Source organism: Lipotes vexillifer, unplaced genomic scaffold (genome assembly GCF_000442215.2).
Source record: "Lipotes vexillifer unplaced genomic scaffold, Lipotes_vexillifer_v1.1 scaffold120, whole genome shotgun sequence".
In the NCBI taxonomy this organism is placed as follows: Eukaryota; Metazoa; Chordata; class Mammalia; order Artiodactyla; family Lipotidae; genus Lipotes; species Lipotes vexillifer.
The window spans coordinates 1,812,701-1,836,306 of NW_006791240.1; the positions used below are offsets into that span (position 1 = coordinate 1,812,701).

Sequence of the window (23,606 nt, forward strand, 5' to 3'; positions counted from 1 at the left end):
ATATAAATTTCAATTTGTGAAAATTGAATCACAAATATGTATGAAAACGTATATAATATTACTAATTAAAATAGATAAAAAGAAAACCATCTTTAAAATGTTAAATTCCTATCAAATCTCATTATACAAAGGTCACTATAATAAAGTTTTTCATATAATAAAATGTTACCAAATTCTAAATGATGACCTTGAAAAATTTATCTAATCTAAGTATAATGGGAATAATAATAGCTTTTAACTTAATAAAGTCATGTTGAAGAAGAAAATAAGATACACACTTATTTACTTGCAGTTCCTGCATGAAGTAGATACTTAGTAAATGGCAGCTATTTGTATTACTTTAATACCTAACAGTTATACTTTATAATACAAGAAGGGCAAACTAAATTATGTCTATGATCTCTTCAAAATTAACATCTGTAAGTTCTATAAAACTGCCCTTAGGTTTGTTTGTTTATTTATTTATTCATTCATTCATTCTTGGCTCGTTGGGTCTTCGTTGTGGTGCGTGGGCTTCTCATTGCAGTGGCTTCTCTTGTTGAGAAGCATGGGCTCTAGGTGCGCAGGCTTCAGTAGTTGTGGCATGTGGGCTCAGTAGTTGTGGCTCGCAGGCTTAGTTGCTCCACGGCATGCGGGATCCTCCCAGACCAGGGATAGAACCCATCTCCCCTGCACTGGCAGACAGATTCTTAACCACTGCACCACTAGGGAAGTACTGAAACTGCCCTTAGGTGTTTTTGTTGTTGTTTATTTCTTTGTTTCTTTGATTTGAAAGGTTATTAGAACAAGAAACTAAAGATATACATCTCTCACAAGTCCATGTCATGTGGCAGTTTTCCTCGTATTTATTCAATAGGTTTTAGTTTTGCTTGTTTGGGCGAGGATGTTAGAATTGAAAGAACAAAAGATTACTCTGTAGAACATGATAATAATATTCAAACACTAGATGAACAACATTAAAAATAGGTTTTTCTTAGTTGTTCTTAAGGCTAAAACTTAAAATAACTCCATAAAGTTTTTTTGAGAAGACAGAAAATTTCAGTAATATTACTGGCAAAACTCTAGAGAAGGAAAAAGGTAAGAGGTAAAGATAACACTTTGGCATTTTAAAAATAAAACCTTGTGAGAACAGATTAAGGCAAATCAGAATAATAGCATTAGGAATAAGAGAAGAGAAAGAATCAAGATGCTTCTGAAATATGTAGCTTAAAGAAAAAAAAGAAGAATGGTGATATGTCACTAACTGAAGAAGAAAACAGAAAAGAAGCAAGTTTGTTCAGGAAAATAATGAATTAATTGAGTATGCAGAATCTCTGGGACATTTATATCTGTAAGTCAAAGAAACTATGGCCATGTATTTAGGGAACATTCAAACAGAGTTGATAATCAAATTTTGGAAATTGATGAAATTACCTAGGAATATAGGATGGGAATATGGCTAAGCCAGTTGTTTCCACTCTTAGAGATACTACTGAGTTTGCTTAATGCATGTTTAATCTACAGATTACATAGTCTTGGAGAGAAAACAATTACAGCAGAAAAATCAGGAGAGAATTAAACAGCGGTAGTGACATTTCTATGGCAACAGGACAGAGAATGTGAACACAGAAACAAGAACTCTAACATCAACAAAATATCACAGTGGAATAGTTACTAGCATGGGCTAACTTTTCTTAAAGAGTTTAATTGTCAAAAGGCATATAGTCAAGTCTAGCACTTAATCTAAATTTAGCTAATTTATAGATCTTGTCTACAGGCTTGGCTTTACCCTAACATGATGTCTCAGAATCTTTATTTATGATGTGTTTTACATTAAGAGCTACACAAAAATGTAAACTTTTCAAGTTGTATTTGTCTGAAATATAAGCATTTTACTAGCAAACAAAATATCTAAGAAAATCAAATCTTTGGTTTGTGTCCACAAGGTGTCATATAAAAAGATTTTTTCTACCAACTATACAATTTTTTGCTTTTCTATTCAACTGACTCTCTCAGTAGACAACTAAAATCTGTAACTCAGTAGCTAGATACATGGAACTTCAATATAAATTTTGACCTATTGATTATAAAACACAATTAAAAGTTTATTAAATTTGAAAATTAAAATATTTTCAAATGACTCATCAAAATATTTATACAGTAATACAAATCTTAATTTTTTTACTGTGAATGATAAAAGAATTATTTCAAGAGAGCAGTAATTTTGATATTTCAATAAAAATTCTATTCAAATACGTAAGTTTTGTAAAGTTTATGAAACTAGAAATAAAAATAAACACATTCCTTCCGCCAAAAATCTTGTTTTATGATAATTTATGAAGTGTTTCAATATTTCTTGCCTATTAAATTACTCAAATTGCTATTTTCCAAACTACCTTAATAAGGAATAACATGAAAGGAACATATAGCTTCTTGTTAGTATAGCACTAAAAATTACATCAAGATTACTTATTTGCTTTTCAAATAGTAATATTAAGCGAACAATTCACATTACAGTAATTTAAAATAAACATAAAGATCTGTATATAACTTGTATATCTTGTTTATATTAAACACAAATTAGTTAAATTGCATAAAAATTAACCAAAACTCCAAAGAGAAAAGAAAACACAGAGCCCAACCACTCTATCGGCTATTCTCTCTACTTATCTTCAATTTCTACCTCTCATCCCTAGCTCTGGTCCTTTTATCTGCAGATCAGTATCTCCCACCCTAAAAGAACAACCTCTTACCCCCGCCTCCCTTCAGGTACTTTGGGTAGTTCTCCTTCCTTTCTGAAAAGGATATGTCATAAGAAAGATAATGGGAATGTAGTCAAATTGATAAAGGTTTCAATTCTGGCTCCACAACTTACTAGTTTTCCATGTTATCTTGAACAAGTTAGATACGCTTTGAAAGCTGCAAGGACCACACTTGAAAAATGTAGATCTTATGTGTGCTGTGAGGATTAAGAAACGTTATCAAGCCATCACCTGTAATGTATTCGCTTGATTTAGCTCCCCAAAGGCTTAGAAGATTTCCACAGACATCTCAAAATTAATACATCTAAAAATGGAAGTCTTGGTCATTCTCTTCAAATAATCTACCTCCGTTCTTGCTTGCTTTGACAAATGATTACTTATCATCTTGGTACTTCAGACCAGACAGCTAGGTATTATCTTTGAAAACTTCTCATACCCTCATGCCCCACATCCAATCTATTACCATATCCTGTCAATTTTACTTCCAAAGTATGTCTAATTTATCTTCCTGTTTAATCTCTACTGTCGCTACACCTTAGTCATAAGCAATAGCAGTTCTTACCTAGAAAGCAATAGCCTCCGATGGTTTATTCAGTTACCCTCAATGCCCCTCTAATCTATTCCCTCACTGTACTCAGAATACTCTTGTAAAACTATAAACCAGAATACTCTTGTAAAATTGTATGATACTTGTAGCAGGCAGAATTATTCCCCTCCCTCCCAATGATATCCACGTCCTAATCTCCATAACCTGTGAATACTACCTTACATGGCAAAAAGGACATCAAATGGAAGGGCTTTGAGAAGAGACTAGCCTGGATTATCCAGGTCGGCTCAATCAAACTTCAAAGCAGAAAACCTTTCCTAGCTGTGCTCAGAGGAAGATATGACTACAGAAGAATAGCCCGAAAGATGCACAGTTCTTGGTTTTAAAAATGGAGGAATAAGAAACAAAGCCACAAGCCAAGAATATGAGTGGCCTCTGGAAGCTGGAAAAGGCAAGGAAAATGGATTCTCCTCAAGAGCCTCCAAAAAGGCATGCAGCCTTGAGGATGTCTTGATTTTAGCCTGGTGAAATCCATGTAAGACTTCTGATCTATAGAACTATAAAATAATAAATTTGTGTTGTTTTAGGCCAGTAAGTCTGTGGTATTTTGTTATGGCAGCAATGGAACACTAATATAACACTCCTCTGCTTAGTTTAAAAACCAGATCCTTAGTATAGTTTACAAGCCCTACATGATTTGGTTCCTGCTTACCTGTCTAAATTCATGGAATGCTTCCCTTTCACTTGATTCTTATGTTCCACCCACATATGTTCCCAAAATATGCCAAGGAATTTCTCTGAATATGTGGCTACCTTTTCAGAAATGTGCTTCCACTATCCCCATTCTTTTTCCCAAACTAACTGACTTCATTGTTTGGTTCAAAGCTTAAATATCACTTCTATAAGGCCTTTCCCAACCCCCAAATTAGGTTAGGTTTCTTCTTTTGTACTTTCTCATAATAATCTGTAATTTTATTTCTTAGAATACAACATAGCTTGCAATTATATATTTAAGTGTGTGGTTTCTAAAAGTCTATCTTCCTCACTAGAATGTTAGCTTCATAAACATAGGGACTTTGTGATCACTATTATGTATCTCCAGTACCTAGTATGTAATAGGAAACCATTCATTTATTCAGCAAATGCATAATGAATGAATCATAAGGTAAGTTGGAAAAAATATCAAATTAGAAGATGAAAGAAAAAAGAGAGGCTTTTGTTGGTACCCTTACTAATACTGAAAACAGACATTTTAAAGAGTCGAAGTTTTAAAAAAATATTTGTTAGGGATAACTGAGCATGATTTTCAGCTATAAATAAGATAAAATATATAGGATATTTGACATCAGTATTCAATAAGAATTCTATAAATATTATACTAATGACAGTGTAGAGTACTCGTAAAATAAATTATAATGTACCCATATAATGAATTACGAGTCCATTAAAAATGACTCCAAAAGCAAGATAAAATAACAAATGTGCAAGCTGAAATCATAGTGTTTGATTATATGAATGTAGCAATTTATTTAATAAATGTTAGCTTTATTTCTAAGTATGCAATAAATAAAAACTGAGTGGTAAAAAAATTATTGGCATACCTTTCATTGCTCCCTTAATATATATTTCTAAGAGTAAAATTAGTAGAACAAGGATCACGGATATTTTTATTCTATGTAAAATGCACATTATTTATACTCACCCTTCAAAATTTTGCCCAATTTGAAAATTTTGGTACAGTTTTGTTTCAATGTAAATGTATTTGATTATGAGTAGATTTAAATAAATTTCCCTTATTTGTACTTACATTGCCTTTCTCTTATTAACTGTTATTTTTTACATTTTTTCCATTATTGTGATATATTCTTTTAATTGATCTGTAAGAGTTCTTTATTTATTAAGGATTAACTTGTATCACATAAATGTAAATTTTTTCCTCTTTGCATTTTTTCTTTTAATTTTGTTAACATTTTCAGACATGTAGATAAATAAAACTTATTTAGTCATATCTTTACAACTTGATGTTATGATTTAAAACATCTTTTCCTATATTATATAAATATTAATTTTAATTTTCTTGAATTATGTTCAGTTTCCTTTTTTGCTTTAAATTTTAATACATGTGGAATTTATTTAGCATGTTATATGGAATAAGGATATAAATTTATTTTTTTCAATTGGCTACCCCATTTGGTAATACCAATACCATTTGCTAAATAATACTTCCTCTTCCATTTGATTAGAAAAGTTATATTTATTATATATGAAATACACATACAAATTCCTACCTATTTGTAGACTGTTTATGCCATATGTCTGTTCTCGTATAAGTGGCACAATATCTTAATTATTTTAATTCCTGTGAACATAATTCTTTTCCCTGACAATAAATTGCTAGAGGAAAACTAATACAACATATTTATTTGTAAGTTCACCTACATATTAACATTCTTCTTTTCAAACCTAATGTGGAAAATTAACATAAAGCTTCTACAGCTTCCAGGACAAGCTATGAATAAAAATTTCTCTGTTTTAAGTATGTTTATTAATAAAATATATTTTATGGCTACCATCAATATTCAGCTTTTTAAAAATTGTTTAGCTTTCTCAATAACTTACCCATTTACTTAACAAATATTTACTGTATGTACTTCCAAGTGCCATGCTAGATATTAGGAATTACTTTCTTCAAGCACACATTCTAATAGACAAATAAATAAATTGTATAAGTGCAAGAAGAGAAATAAAGAGGATGCCATGATAAGAAAATAAGGTGGTTGTGGGGTGGAAGCTCCTTAGCTATAGTAGTCAGGGAAAGCCTCTGTGAGGAGGTGGCCTTTAACCAGACACCTGAAGGATAAGTACTCTCCAGTCATACAAAAAATAGGGAGAAGAGAGAGCCAAAAACTAGGAACAAAATACAAAGATCACGAGGCAGAAAAGTGCTTGGCATGATTAAAGAACTAAAAGGTAGTTTCATTGTAGTGAGCAAATGCAAGAACCACATGAGATGAAGTTAGGAAGGTAGTGATATTTTACTCTAAATGTTATGAGAAATTTTTATGTCAAAAAGAGACATAGGGGCTTCCCTGGTGGCGCAGTGGTTGAGAGTCTGCCTGCCGATGCAGGGGACACGGGTTCGTACCCCGGTCCGGGAAGATCCCACATGCCACGGAGCGGCTGGGCCTGTGAGCCATGGCCGCTGGGCCTCCGTGTCCGGAGCCTGTGCTCTGCAACGGGAGAGGCCACAACAGTGAGAGGCCTGTGTACCGCAAAAAAAAAAAAAAAGAGACATAATCTCATTTATATTTGAAAATAAACTGCAGCGAAACTATAAAAAATCAAATAAAGATCAGCGAGACAAGAGGCGAGGAAACCACTTTGGAGACGACTGTAGTAATCCAGATAAGTTAGAACTAGAGTAGTCTTGCCACTATAAGTTAAGACATTTTAACTGTTTTGAAAACTATAGGAATCCCTTAGAAATTTTTAGAAAGAAAAATTATTATATTTGTTATACTATAAAATATTTATTATATGAACGTATTATATTAAATATAAATTACATTTCATTACTTTATTATTTTATATAATAATGTTATTTTAAAACTTGTCATCAGTAACAGACTAAATCAGCGGTCCCCAACCTTTTTTGGCACCAGGGACTGGTTTCGTGGAAGACAGTTTTTCCACAGAAGGTTGGTGGGGGGGATGGTTCAGGTGGTAATGTGAGCGATGGGGAGCGATGATAGGGAGCGGTGGGGAGCAATGGGGAGCAGAGCTGCAGATGAAGCTTCACTCGCTAGCCTGCCACTCACCTCACCTCCTTCTGTGTGGCCCAGTTCCTAACAGGCCACGGACCAGTACCGGTCTGTGGCCCGGGAGTTGGGGGCCCCTGGACTAAATGACTAGAGACAAGAAGTCCAAGGAAGAAACTACGCAATACTCCAAGGGCTGAAGGACTATCAAAGATTAAGAAGAAGAGAGAGGCCAAAGAGCTAGTTCAGAATTTTTTAAAAGGCTCAATAACGAGGTGAAAAAAGGCAGTGAAGTGTGAAGGAGTTGAAGAGTAGTCCAGATCACTCTTCTCAAAACAGAAAATAAAAGCATAAAAGCTTGTATTATTTGACTCCATATACATAAAATTAAATTTCAATGAATATAATCAGAACAAAGGTAAATTGGGAAAAAATATACAAAAACTATCCATGTTGTTGATTGAAAGTGTGGGTATAGGTGATCAATCTAGACAAATGTTACTGTACTTGTAACTTTTTTCAGTATACATAAATAAACAAAAAGTTTTAAGCAAAGAGCGATTCCCCAAAAGAAATGCCTATATAAACACTTTGAACAAATACTGGGAATATAAATATTTAAAGTTTATAATGTGATGAACTTTTGCTTGTTAACTTATCTAATCCAAGTAGAACTGGAAATACTACTACTCATGGGAATAACATATAGCTAGCCTATTTTTGTTTTATTTTAATAACACGCAGAGTGGAGAAAGCCGTGGCACAGAGTTATGCTGATAGAATGAGAACTCAGAGAGCTCAGAACATGTATTCATTTTATACTTTTACCCAAAAAGAAACTAGAAATGCTGTATCTTCAAAATATACCCTCAATGTTCATCAATACTCATTTCCAATAATTTATCCCATATAGTTATAATCAAACATAAATTATATTTCAATGAAAGAAATAGATTCCAGATCCATAAATTTTGTATATACGAATCTCCTTTTAATGTAAAATAAAATACAAGACATTCTATCAAATACATAAAATGATAGGAGATAACTTTTCAAGATGAGCAAAATCAAGATCATTCTTAAGATAGAGATACTTCATTAATAACTATTATATAATAAATAATATTAGAATAATTTTCACTAAATTATGCAAGATGTCATAGAAACTGTGTACTTCCAACATTCTAACTTTTATTTTTGTTCTTTCATCTTTTCTGACACTAAAAATACATGATGCAATCCTTTCCTGCTTGGAAGTACTAAGTTCATTTAACACAGTTTATATGTCTGACAAAGAGGCCAGTTCTCCTAATTTTTAAAGAGTGGAATGAAATTGGTTTCTTATTCTGTAAAGGCACTAAGCATTGACTTTGTATATCCAACATCATCAACAGAACTTTTCCTCTCAATAACCACTGCATGAGAGCACGCAGTAACAGTTACTTACTACCACCTTCCATATTATCATATAATTAAAAGAAGAGAGCAGCTTCCCTGGCAGTGCAGTGGTTGAGAGTCCGCCTGCCGATGCAGGGGACACGGGTTCGTGCCCCGGTCCGGGAGGATCCCACATGCCGCGGAGCGGCTGGGCCCGTGAGCCATGGCCTCTGAGCTTGCGTGTCTGGAGCCTGTGCTCCGCAACGGGAGAGGCCACAACCAAAAAAAAAAAAAAAAAAAAAAAAAAAAGAATAGAAAATTTACCACATCGGCCTTAAAGTAAATCAAAATTTTATTATACCACTAAGACCATTATGCAGTTCAGCTAAAATTGTTTCATAGTAAACTTTTCTTGATAAAGAAAGCAGTGCATAGATATTCTGATGCAGGCTCCTTAATCAGGTTAACTACTCCAGAGTATATTCTAGTCACTGCAGTTAACCTTTTGGAACACACTTCTACACAAAACAAATTCCAGATGACACTCCAATCTAATCTAATCTAATTTAATCTAATCCTTCTTAGTTTATACAACTCAGAGTTAGATGCCTTTGTAAGCAATAAAGCTGAAAAGAATTTTTCCTTTATTTCATCATTATGTCCAAAGTTTGCACGTTTATGAAAAATATTTGTCTATTCATCAAGTTGTAATAAGAAATACTTTGCTGCTTTATTTGTTCTATAAGTTGTTCTTCCATATCATTAGCCAATGAATGAAGTACAGTGAACAGTGGTATCATCTGGAGCTCAAGGCCCTCTCTAAAATTATTCTGGTTATTGGCAGAATTCAGTCCCTTGCCAGGAAGTGCTCTCAGCTCCTACAAGGTGATCTCAGGTCTTTGTTGCATGGTCACCTCCATCTCAGCAATGAAAAACTTCCTTTATTTCAGATCCTTCTCACACTTTGAGGCTCTCTCATTTCCTCTTCCAAACCAGCCAGAGAAAACTCTCTGCCTTTACAGGGTTCATGTGATTAGGTCAGAGCTACCTGTATAATCACCTTTTCTTAAAAGCAACTGTGCTAAAAAGATGTGAATCAAGTATCAAAGGAGAAGAAGAAAAAAGACAAGACTAAAAGACCCACAAAGCAATGAACCAATCCTTGAGTAGTTACAATGGATTGAATAATGTTCCCTCCAAATTCATGTCCCCCCAAAACCTGTGAATATGACCTTATTTGGAAATAGGGCCTTTGCAGATATAATCAAGTGAAAATGAGGTCAAACTGGATTAGAGTGGGGCCCATGTCCAATATGACTGGTATTCTTACAAAAAGAAGGAAATCTGGACACAGGCACAGAGAGAAGATGGTCATGTGAAGATGGAGACAGAGATTGGAGTTGATGCTCACACAAGCCAAGGAAAGCTGAGGATTGCCAGCACCCACCATAAGCTAGGAAGAAACAAGGAAGGATCCTCCTGTAGAGCCCTCAGGGAGAGCACGGCCCTGCTGACACTTTGATTTTGGACTTCTAGCCTCCAAAACTATGAGAGAATACATTTCTGTTTTAAGCCAAAAAAAAAAAAAAAAAAGCAACCGTGCTAACATATATAACATAACCCTGTCACAATAGTAAAATCTATCATATTCACTGTCCCAGGAATTATGCAGGGTGTGTACATGGGAATATCCTGCGGGGCGGGGCATAGTTTGGCTTACCTGTGTTCTGCACAGACTAATCTCATGTTAATCTTACCCAGAGACATCATTTTGGCTATTTTATTTTTCATCTCTAAGACTGCAAATTGGTTCTTTTACAAAAATCTTCCATTTTTCTTCACATTATGTTCACTTTTTCCTTTAAATTGAAAAACATCTTGAACATGTTTATAATAGATGTTGGAATGCCCTTATCTGACGATTCTGCTATATCTATCCTTTCTGAATCTGTTTCTATTGACTGATTTTTTTCTTCTGCTTAAGCATCACATTTTCTTGCTTCTTTGCACATTTAATGATTTTTTATTAGATGTTTGATGTTGAATTTTACATTGTTTGGTGACGAAATTTTTGTATTCCTTTAAAAAGAGTTGGAATTTTGTTCTGACAGAAAATTAAATAACTTATCAGTTTGATGCTTTCGAGGCTTGTTTTTTTCAACTTTTTTGTTGTCATTACACAGTAGCCTTCATTTTAGGGCTAATTTAGTCCCACTAATAAGACGTGACTCTTCTGCAATCTCCAGTGAATGCCACCACTGTGCATATTATTATACATATAATTAGGCAGCCTTAATTTGCAGATGATACTTAAGGAAATATAATGGAATATAAATATAAAAACTATATTTTGCTCTCAATAGCCAGGTATAAATACAACATATTATATCTTCTTGAAACCTGAGGTTTATGATTGTTTATAAACAATTAGATTATGGATGGTTATTGTATAACAATTTATGAAATTTAAGAATATCCAAACAGGTCAGGAGATGAGGTTAATATTACCTTTGTAAAATGAGTGGGCAAAGCTCTGCTCAGGAATTAACTTGGCAAGGAATCCATGGTTCAAACTTGGATGAGGGATAGATGGTATGACCACAACTGTGGAGAAAATTATGGAATCAAATTTGAGCCAGCATGTAACAACCTGCAACATGGTCCACTGAAGATCCAAGACAATTCTATATCACTACAACATGCAAACGTACTAGTAATACAGACCACATCTCTGGAGGAAGGAAAGAAGTTATGTATTAAGAGAAAGGAAATAATATACTCGTTAAGTAGAGTAATTTTAGCAACATACACAGAGACATACAAACAGAAGAGAATCAGAACTGGAAGGTTCACTAAAATATTGCTTGCTTTATACATATATGACTGTTATGCATGTATTAAAAATGAAGAAAGAGTTGATTAACATATAGAGTCTCAGGGTTTTAAATGGTCAAAAGACATAAACTGCAATGGTAGGATAACATTTAATTTGAAGAATAAAGTTAAAAGTAAAAGTATACTACAAAGAAATATCATGTTTATGTACTAAAAATAAATACAGCATGCAACAGCAAAGAATTATAGTTAAATATAATCAGTATTTCCACAACAGCGATAAAAAGTAAATGAGATATGATATGAATATGGAAAACAAAATGCAGAGATTTGACCACTAATTTATACTCACTTTTAAAAATATTCATTTAATTTGTATACCATATGTATTTATTTAGGAAAGATAATTTCTATTACAAATTAATCCAGTGGTACATGAGATAACCACTGGGTTACTAAGGTCACACTGCAAACAACAGAGAAACAACCTTGATGTAAACACCTGGCAAGAAATGCAATTTATAAAAGGCTCCCCATGATATTAAAATATTAGTTGCCAGAAAATGTGTTTATCATTTCCAGGCAGAGTAGATAAAGCTGATAGTGCACGAACTACTACAACATGAGCATCTTCTATAGATGAGAAAGACAACATGATCCAAAATGGTTCACTGATGTCTAGAAGTCTTTGATTTTAGTTGAAGCAACTTTGGTATAAAGTTTAGAATGTATGATTGTTTATTATAAATCTCTGACAGAATATTTAGATACTGAAATAACTATACACAATGAAAGAAAGAAAGAAAGAAAGAAAGAAAGAAAGAAAGAAAGAAAGAAAGAAAGGAAGAAAGAAAGAAAGAAGGAAAGAAAGAGGGATGCTATCTTTGAACTTGGGTATAAAGATTTACATTTTGGCTTATTGTTGATATTGAACTACTCTATAAGGACCTCCTACTTTCATATGTTTATAACGTTTAAAATTATACATTTAAAATATATGAGTTATCTGCATATTAAACAGTAGTATAAATGATTTGTATTAATAATTAGAAAAATTAAAACCAAAACTGATAAAATGAGAATACAGGGAATATCATTCTACATTTTTGTGTAATTAAAGAATATTAAATTGGCATTTATATACCACTTACTTATAAATACTTGAGGTGATTATGAATAGAACCAGTTTAAATCTAGATGTAAAATGAAATAAAAAGGAGATAAATGATGATGAAAATTCAAATAATTAGACAAATATTAAGTACCTGTACTTGTTGGTGAATTTATTTCTTGTCTGATGTTTCTACCTGGTTGGCTTCCAGTTCTTGCAGTCTCTCGCTGGGGTTCTAAAATGTCACGATACTTGGAAACCATCAGAACCGAAATGAAGTAAACAACAGCTAGAGCTAAGAACTGTGCCTGCTTGCTATCATCCTGCATAAAATGAAAAGGCAGTGTTGACACTCAAAACTTTTAAAGTATAAGTTCTTAGAGTACAAGAAACTATTGTTGTTTCATCTTCTTTATGGAGGCAAAATATGACATTTAACTTTTACTAAAACTTGCTAAGTATACATTGCTATTTAATAAGTATCATCTAAGTATAGATAAAAAACTCCATAAATATATCATCTGATTTACAGGTTGAAACGTAATTTCAAAAAATGAGAATGTTAAGATTTTGCTGAATATGCCACAAAATTTTATTCTTTGTCCTCTCCACTACTAGTATCCACTACTTCCATAACAACAGAGAATGCATATTTATAAGATATGCAGATAGCACAAGCCTGAAAAGAATAATTTAACATCTGAATTAAAAAAAAAAAAAGAGTTTCAAATATACTTTCAAGTAACTGAAAAAAAATTAACAGAATAAAATTACAATTGGAATACATATACAATTCTAACATACCACTACCTGAGCTGGAAACAATATGAGTAAAATAGGGGAGGTATAAAAATGGGGGAGCATAAAGCATGAATTTTTTGCAAGTTCAATATGACCTAAAAGTGTGATATGGCAGCTTAAGAAAAAGCTAACGCAATGTTTGACACATAAACAGATAAAAAGAAGTAACAGCACCACTATTCTCCTCTGGAAAAATGAGGTCATTTTTCCAGTGCAGAATTGGGAGCCAATATTTGAGGCTCCCAATTTCAAAAGCTCAATAACAAAATGAAATTTTTCCAGAGGAGAGCAGCAACGTGGTAAAAGGTCTGAAAGAGACTGACCAAGTTAGGATAAAGAGATAACAGTTTTAGAAAAGCAGATTGCTGTCTAATAGAGAAGATAACTTTAAAATAAGTATGCTTTGCAAAAATATAAAGAGCCATATAACCTTGAGAGCTCTGTCCAAAAAGCCTAGATAATCATCGTATAGGAAAAAACTGTTAATGGGAAAATTTAAATGACCTCTAATACTATTTCCAGATTAGATTATATCCAAGTAATCATATATAGATGGTTATTAAGCCTTTCTTCTAAGCTAGGTTAAAAGTGATACTCAAGCCAAAACTGCAAGTAATTACCTTTGGCCCATAGATAACATAGAAATAAGGAAAACAAACATGCATTAAAGTCTAGTAACTCCATAAACAGGCACTTTACATTACTACTTCATTTAGGCACAATGTGAGCAAGATTCAAAATTTATGTGCATTTGTTAGAAAAAAAAGATGATGAGAAATATTTACTGATGATTTAATACTATGAAACAGAATTAGTACAGGTAACACAGAAAATGACCAAACTAGATTAAATTTGTTCTGAAATATTATGAATTTAGTATTTCATACTCTGTGGGTAACAGACAGCTTTTATATATATAATTTTTCCTTAAAGACCTAATTTTTTTTATCTCATGTGGTTTTGAAATTAAGGCAACTAAAAATGACTATTGATTCATAAAAATTTCAAAAGTTAAGTAGAAATCTTACTATAATTTCTACAATTGACTAAAATATAGCAATTGTAAAACACTTCCAAATTTTGGAGATTATTTAAAATGAAAATAAGAGTGTACCTTAGAATTTACGAAATATGGTGGTAAAAAAGAGAGTGCTTTGCAAAGATCTACCTTCAGATTCTGACTCTACCTCACACTAGCTGTGTGATCTTAATGTTTTTGAGTCTTAGCTTTCTCTTAACCTTTTACTGAAAGCTGAGGTAATATATACTAAGTGTCTGATACACAGTATAAACTCAATGAACACAAATTATGTTACCTCCATGATGTTTGCAAGGTACACCTGGGAACACTAATTCCCTTCCTTCAGGAAGAAAGCTAATAAGCACCACTGTTGGGTTATCCAGTATAGTTACAAAACATCTATAGATACTAGAAAAATTATGATAATCCACCACAATAACCTGATTCAGAATTTACTAACAATTTAAATGCAATGTCACACTTAACATAAACCCCTTCTATGTTAGGTTCGAATGGGTCTCTTGGAGATGAAAACATACTCCATGTTTAAATCATCTGTCATTAAAAAAAAAAAAATCTTTCCACAACATGTTTTTTTTCAGGATGAATAATTTGCATTTCTAAATGGTTAAACTGTTAGTAATTTTTTTCCCAAGTCCAGATTATAGAGTTTCTAACAGCATGATTTTTATACTATTATATGTTTTATCTCCTATTTTTAAAAATTCCTTTATTTTTTATTAACTATAAAAGCAATACAGATTTACTACAGAAAATATAAAAATACAAAAAAAGTTCAAAATAAAAACTGTTTACCGAGAGATAATCATTGGTAGCACTTGGGTACTTTTTTCCAGACTTTTTTAAAAAAAAAAGGTGAACATGTGCATGTATGTACACTTGGCATACAAATGCAATATTTGCATAGTATAAGTATTTTTGCATACTGCTGCTTTCCCTTAAAATATATCATGAGCATTTTACATGTCACTAAGTTTCCCTCAAAAATATGATGTTAATAGCTGCACAGTTTCTTGTTAAATGAATATACTATGATTTATTAAGCTCTATATTGGATATTTACAATGTTATCAATTTTCCTGAAGGCAACTCTCATGAGCACATGGGCTTAAATAGCTTAAGGAGAACCACTGGGTAATAGCATCCATATTTATAAGAGTTTTAACACATGTTGGTAAAGAGCTTTCCAAAAAGTTTATTCAACTTCTATTCCTACCAGTGATAAGTCACAGAGCATGTTTCAATGCATCCTTGTAATGACAAGTACTATTATTTAAAATTTTTAGTTTATTTAATGGTAAAATATTTATCTCACTCTTGTTTTAAATTTCCATTTCTTTGACTGCTGGTTATACTGACTTTTAAATCATATGTTTGTTACCCTTATTTTCATATTTTACATCCATTGCCTATTTTTCTGTTGGTATGGTTGTAATTTTCTTAGTGATTTATAAGCACTGATATATATTAAAGAGTGAGAATTTTTCTATCATATATTCCTACCATGCAGTATTATGCTGTATGACTTAAATATATTTTAAACACTTTCTCAAGTACAAAGTACTCTATCCAATTTATTATTAAATGTAAACTTAAAACATAAACTTCCTTCTATGTTTCATAAATCATCAATTAAAATAAGAAAAATAGAATCCAAAATGGCTGATAAATAGCAACTATACTAAGGAGTATTGCCAATATTGGGTCTGCTGTGAAATGCTGTGTATGTTTCTATACAATTTGTGGAAAGGCCAATCTTATCCATCCTTACTTTGAATAAGTGATCATATAATTGGAGGGTTCCATGAAACCGTTTCCTTAAGCCATCTTTTCAATAAGCTTTATTAAGCAACCTTTCTAACTCAAATTCCCATTGATATCTATATTTTAAAATGCAGATTCTTATCTCAAAAGTAATTGCCCCCCAAATGTAACTGCCAGTAACACCTTAATGAATTAATCCCTTTTATCCATAATACAAGGAACATTGATATTAGCAAAATATTCAGAACCTAGAGATGGAGCAAGGAATACTAAAAGACAGAAGTAGGTAATTCAAGATAAAGTCAACTATAATTTTCAAAGTTATCCCTATTCTTAGTATCCATACAAAAATTAAATAAAAATTTAACATCATTGAAAAAAATAACATATCAATAAGTTTTCAGATAAAGCTAAGCTCATCCTTTTTACAAACAGAAGCATGTTATATATCTACAATCCCTGACACTAGGACATTTAGTTTTAATATGCAGCTTTCTTATAAAATTTAAATTATTTTACACAAATGACAGTGGAAAGTTTTTTCCTGGGAAATCAAGCAGGCATAACTTACCACATCCCGAAAGACAACTGCACGAAGGCGATTGATATCAACATCCTGAAGAAGTCTATCAGGATCCTTAATCGGAGAAAGGTTACCTGGAACATTCTCTAGTGGAGTCTTAAAAAGAAAGAGAGAGAATTGTGAAAAAATAGTATAATACAGAAACTTATATAGCAATATAATTTCTAATACCTTTAATTTAGTCATTAAACTGGCCACATTCTTTACCTCCTCTCTTCAGTGAACATTTATTGACAACAATATGTTATTACAAGGCACTTTTTCTGTTCTCTTCTACTCTTGTCATGGTTTCGCTTACTAGTGTTCTTATTCTTTATCAGCATAGCTACCGCTATAGACAAAGAAAGGCTAGAAGATTATGGCATAAAAAAAATATTAATCTTATACTCTGGGCTCAAATCTCTGCTATGTGACCTCAAGCTTGTTAGTAAATTTTTCTGAGCCTCACATTCCCTACCTCTAGTTAATTAGTCTCTTTAAGTCATCGCGTTCATTTATCCATCATGCTTTTATAATGTATGAAATTATTACGTTACATTATTACATGAGATTTCATATGTGAAAGCATTTCATGATGTACAAAATGTTAGAAAGGTGAGCAAAAAAAACTTTAGTCGTGGCGTTAATATTAAAGCTGGAAGACATTAAAGATCATTACCACCAAAATCCCTTTTATAGCTGAAGACACAAAAATCCACACATTTTAGGTAACATGTCACATAGCAAACTTGCAAGACAGCAAAGATCCCTGAAACTCAATCTAGTACTTTTTCACTTACATAATATGTTAAGAATTGTGTGGATTAGATTATATATGTAAAGTACCAAATACAATTCCTGCATATAAAGTAACCTGTTACTCTAACTAATTAATAATAAATAAGTCTCCTTCTGTTTCTCTGTAAACCTCAATTATTTATTCTATTTCACTCTTAAGATGACTGACTCCTTTGCAGCACAGAATAGTGAAAAGAGTATGGTATTTGAAGGTTGATAATTATTTGGCTTCCATTACAATTCCAAGACTAACCAGCCATATAACCTTAGGTTAGATACTTAACCTCTCAGAACCTCAGCTTTAATATGTAAAAATAGGCTAATAATCTTTATCAGAGAAAGATTAAAGAAATAATATACTATTCATAGCATAGATGAAAACTTTGTATATATTTTAATTTATATACTATTTTACAGTTTACAAAGTACTTCTATGTCCATAATCTAATTTGAGACATTTTTATAGGAAAAGCTTGTATTACTGCTCCTTTTTAGAAAGTATAAAAAATGAGGTGCAAAGAAACCATGTGGCTAATACAAGTTCACTCAGGTTAGTAACACACCAAAATTAACTAAGGTTTACTTACTCAAGTGCCACATTAAAAATGAATAAAAATAGGGAAGAAAAAAAACCCCAACTCTCTCCATTGATTCTCTATTCTGAAACGTGTTTTCTTACCAATTCAACTTTTCCCTAATATTTCTATATCCATCACTTATAATCCATCTTTCATTGCCAAGGTTCTTGCTAGAGAGACACTGACTAGCTCAACTAAATTACTATGGATTTCCCTCTCACTGCGCTTTTTTGTCCATGTTCTACAATCAGTGTACTACTTGGCTTGACAGGCTTGAAATGTTCCCTATTATCTTCTGAATTAAGTACAGACATCTTTAAGATCTAAGCTCTCAAAAATACTAACTTATTTATTCATTTCATGATATATATATTGAATGGCTAACTCCTAGAGAGAGGAAGGAAATTAGTATTAATTGAATGTTCACTGCATTTCTGGAATTACTAAGTACTTTAACGCATTATTGCTTTTTATTTAATTCATACAAACACCTTATACATACATACATATATATATATATATATGCATGTATGTATATACATACATATTCATTTTAAAGACTGGAAAACTGTCTTCCAGTCTTTAAAATGAAAAACTGAGGCACAAGAGACTAAGGAATGTGTCTTGGTTCATAAAGCCAGTAAGTGGTAGAGCCAGGATACAAACTCAGAACTGTTTGATTCTGGAGTTTGTGCCGTGCGATATACGCTCTGTAATTACAAAGATGTATGATACGAACATGGCCTCAAGTAACATACAGTCCCCTGTGCCTACACAAATAACATGAAGCATGACTGCTGATATGTTTCTATTTAATTTTCTAAGCAATGAAGAGCTTTGTGGAGACTTGTCAGCAATAAAATAATACATGGTCTAATTATTTTAGGAATGTGTCTCTAACAGTAGTGAAAAAGAAAGACGCTACACTACAGATAGACTAAATGTGTGGCTGTTCTGCCTGAAAACTGCAAAAGTTTGAACCACAGAACTTTTTAAATGAATTAAACTTTTACTTCATGCCTTCATTTATTGAGCCTTCATTGTTTCAGTATCAAACATCTAATTACAAGTACCGTGAGTGACAAGAGACATGCCAGGTTTTATGAAAATATCAAACAGAGGAACTTCCCCTAGACTAGGTTGGCAGTGAAGGTATTAGAAAACATTTTCCTCAGAGAGTTGAACTTAAGCTAAAGTCAAGAGTGGAACAGGGGCTTCCCTGGTGGCGCAGTGGATGAGAGTCTGCCTGCTGATGCAGGGGACACGGGTTCGTGCCCCGGCCCGGGAAGATCCCATATGCCGCGGAGCGACTGGGCCCGTGAGCCATGGCTGTTGAGGCTGCGCATCCGGAGCCTGTTGCTCCGCAGCAGGAGAGGCCACAACAGTGAGAGGCCCGCGTACCGCAAAAAAAAAAAAAAAAAAAAAGAGTGGAACAGAATCACTGGGGTGAATAATAAGGATGGACATTTCAAGAAAGGGGAAGCTATGCGTAAGTCTAAAGGTTAAAACAAATTCTGATGAACTGCATGAAGTCTACAGTGTGACTAAAATAAAATAGTAATAAATAAACAAGATAAAATAGTAAAAGCAAGAGTAAGGGATTCCAAGTTGTAGCTGAAGTAAGCAACAGTCAAGCATGCAGGACCTAAAGTCACGTTACTGAAAGTCTGAAGTGATGCAAATGGTCAGTTGAACATACAATAAATAGAGCTAATTTAGAATGAGAATCACTGCTGCATTCCGAAATACTGTACACCGTTCATTCATTTCATGGGCATTCAATATATTTTTGTTGACTATCATGGGAATTCTATCCCTAAAAGCATATCCATTTAAAAAGCTCATTATTCATATACTGAACTATGTGAAAATATATGTAACTATTAAAAATAGTCATAATTAAGAACTTTTCAGTGCTATGAACTGATATAATCCTTATAAGAACCCTACGAGGTAGAAATTATTAGTATCTTCATTGAGTAACCAAAAATTACCAGTCTCAGAGAGGTTAACTAATCCTGATAATACAATTCTGAAGAAGAGAAGCCAGGACCAGAGCCTCCATCTGCCTGATTATCAAGCAATACCATGTCACTTTGTTCTCATGAACTTAAAAAAAATTTTTTAAGGTACATTGTATTTAACATAGAAGATGTTTAATTACCTTGGAAGCTGCTGTGGCAGTCACACCTTGGGGAGCTTCCTGAGGTTTACTGCTTGCATGTGAAGGTTTGTTCCCCCTGTCTCTCTGTCTCTGCCGACATTCTAAACAGTTTCTCACAGCAACACAGCAAACTATTTTTAAAAGTGAAAGCATATTATTGAGGTAAATTGCTGACTTTGACATGTTTTAAAAAATTGCTTGGTTCTATTTTTTCTTTCTTTCCACTTTCTCCATCCCATTATTATTATTAAAATCAACCAGATCAATAAATATTGTTTTAAATTAGGAAACATGATAATGAAAAGTATACATAAAACATTCATGTAGTTAAAAAATAAAAACAAATTACCCATAAACTACCAACCAGCTGAAGAAACAGAATACTACAGGGTCTTTGAAGCTCCCAATATATCCTTCCTTATTCTATCCCCTTCCAACCTTCAAAATTCTGAAATTTATGGATCAATTAAAATTTTTTAAAAACTTATTCATATTTGATGATTTTTAAAATAATAAGTCTTCTGCCCTTAAGTTGACTATCTTGGTGACTATATAGAGCACAGCTCCCCATTTCAGGCAGCAACAGAGTACATCCATATAGTCAAGCCTCACAAGTCCCAATATCTACCTGTTTTCGTGGTGGGAACATCACCTTTGTCAACAAGCATTCAATAAGTACATTCTGTCTATTCACTTACTTATTTTAAGAAGCAGTAAAGCATAGTAATAAACACTACAGATTTTGGAATCAGGCCACCTAAGTTTGAATCCTGGCTCTGCCACTTATGGGCTGTGTGATCTTGGGCCAGCTGCTTAAACTATCTGTGCCTCAGTCTCCTCATGGTAAAATGAGTATAAACACAGTAACTTCCTGAGAGGACTGTTATGAGGACTAACTGAATCAATATATGAAAAGTGCTTATAACAGTAAACAGCACATACATATAATTGTTTGCTTATTATTCACTTATAAAACTTTCCTGTGGATGATAAAAAAAACAAATCTGCTAAGAATTATCAGGATAAAAATGAAATCAGCAGTAAAGCTTTGGAATATATTCAGAAATAAAAGTTCAGGATAACCAAATAAATGCAGTTTTCAAGATAGCCGGGCATTTAAAAAAATATTTCTCTTTCTAACAAAGTTCAACCTGTAAGCTATTGTTAAATATCAATGGAAATGTCCATGATGGCCCACAGTAATTATTCCACACCTCTTGGCTGACAGAGAGATCTCCATGTGGTCAATCTTTCCCTTATAATGGAGATGAAATGACTCCTCTCAGGAAAATACAAAAATACAAAACAACATTTAAAAAGTACATTTATTCCACCATTCTTAAATCAGGTTCTTATTCCGTCCTTGGATTAGAAACAACTTCTCCCCTGCAACTATATTTATATATATATATATATATATATTTTTTTTTTTTTACAAGATTTTTAAAATTATGGATAAAAAGAATACATATTAAGAACATCCTCCCTATCAAATACCTTACTTTCTCATGTCCTCCCTGTTCACACTTTAAGGCAAGTATGAAAATAGTAGCCATTTTGGTCTGAAAACAATAGTTGTCTGGTCCCCTGTAAAGACTAAATAATATAAATAATTTTTCCCTTTAAAAAAAGGTAAGAGATGTAAGAATGATTCCTGCCTAAGGAGCTGGTCTAAATGTACTAAGAGTTTTCAGGACTAAATTTTATTTGTAACACAAGATAGCGGCAAAAAAAATCATAGGTATAGTAATGCTTATTAGTGTTAATATTTATTAGTGTTATTAGGTACACTAATGTTTATTAATGTTAACTGTGCATTCTGAGAAACAGTGAGATTGGCATGGTCAATTTTATCCTTTAGCATTATGTGTATAAAACTAGTCGTTGGTTTTCTGATACATTTGTGGGTCTAGGACAACTACCCTCTGTATTAGTTTACCAAAAATAAGGATTCATAAATAGATTTACATTAAAATCACTTCAGTGAAAAAGGTTATTGTCCAACTGATTCTGAAACAACTCAAAATATATCTGACTTTATTTCAAATTAGAATCCATTAAAGATCAATTCCATGAAATCTCCAATGTGAAGATATTATAATTTTTTAATTTAGTAATTCTGAAGAATTACAAAATCATCTCTACATTACATAATCATCAAATTGTATCATTAATACTTTATGTATCACAGAGTATCAAAAAGTAATCTGTAATTATTTAACATGCACCGTTATTCTTAACAGACTTACCTAGCCTTAGGCACTGTCGCATTAAACCACCAGAAGACATGTTTTTTTCAGCTTCAATCTCACTAAAATTTAGAGAGCTGGCAAATACAAGTACATCAACCATAGCCATCAATCGACTGAGGAAAGTTACTGCTGTCTCAGCTGACATGCCTTGTGTCACTTCAATATTTTCCAATTCCGTCTTTAAAAAAGTAGAAGATTTAAATCTTGCTTAAAATTTGGAAATATAATACATGTACATACATACTGCAGGTTAACAGTAGTTTAGTTATTTTGTAAACAAAACAAGTTATAAATCATAAACTAATTCCATATATCACAAGAGCCAGTTATCAAATTTAATTAGCTTACCTATGAATTATCTTTAAATAAAGGAAAAATCTATTTTTAAAATCAATGTTAGATTTCAATATCATTACTTGTAAAAACTACATTCCAAACAAGATCATTTCATAAAGATATTTAGAAGTAATCACATGTATATATTTATACTAGTTCTGTTCTACTTTATTAGTTAACAAAGACATAAAACTCATATTTCTTTCCTAAAATCCTCATTCTCATTTATAAAAATATACGTGCTAATTTTTCTTTCCCATAAAATGTATGATGAGCAATAGGAAAGATATGTGGCACTTTCATTTGACATCAAAGGGAGACAACTGTCAAATTATGACACTTTCTTATCCATTTCAGAATAAAGTGAAACCACTAGGTATCTTATATGAACAATAAAAATCTAGGGTAAAAATACTCAAGATCAATAATTCCTCTACTGATATTAATTTGTGACACTAGCAATAAGAAGAATCAGTAGCATTCTAGACTGGTGAAACTGTACTTTCACTACACTATTGTCTATGGTAAAATATAATTTCCTGCTTTGAAAGGGAATGGTACAAAGCATTGTGTTTCGTAAGATGTATAATTCTGTATTTTGTAAGCAATAGCAACATCTCATTTTATTTTTCATTGTGCATTACATAACATTTAAATTATTTTGGTTCATTATGACTAGACCTCATTTTCTCAGTGCCTCAAAATCAGAGAAAAGTAAGGAATGCTTTACAAATAAAACGTACTACTGTTTAAATTTTCTGAAAATGGGCACACTAGCCATATGGATTAACCTTACTTCTGCACCAAATGATAAATTCAACTACAAGGTAAGCATATATCATAGGTATCTGCTCCTATTTAATGCTCCATTTGACATTATTTATACCCATCATTCTACCTAGACATATCCCTACTCACATTAACATGGAAATGTCAGCAG

At 32.5% G+C, this 23,606-nt stretch overlaps 1 protein-coding gene across 1 annotated transcript in view; it reads right to left on the minus strand.

Annotated features, from left to right (window-relative positions):
- NBEA (neurobeachin) overlaps positions 1-23,606 on the minus strand; it is a 640,668-nt gene that overhangs the window by 397,907 nt on the left and 219,155 nt on the right. The window contains 5 exon segments of the mRNA XM_007464249.1: positions 10,932-11,027; positions 12,524-12,692; positions 16,548-16,655; positions 20,079-20,209; positions 22,328-22,508. Coding sequence (XP_007464311.1) covers positions 10,932-11,027; positions 12,524-12,692; positions 16,548-16,655; positions 20,079-20,209; positions 22,328-22,508 — 685 coding nt within the window.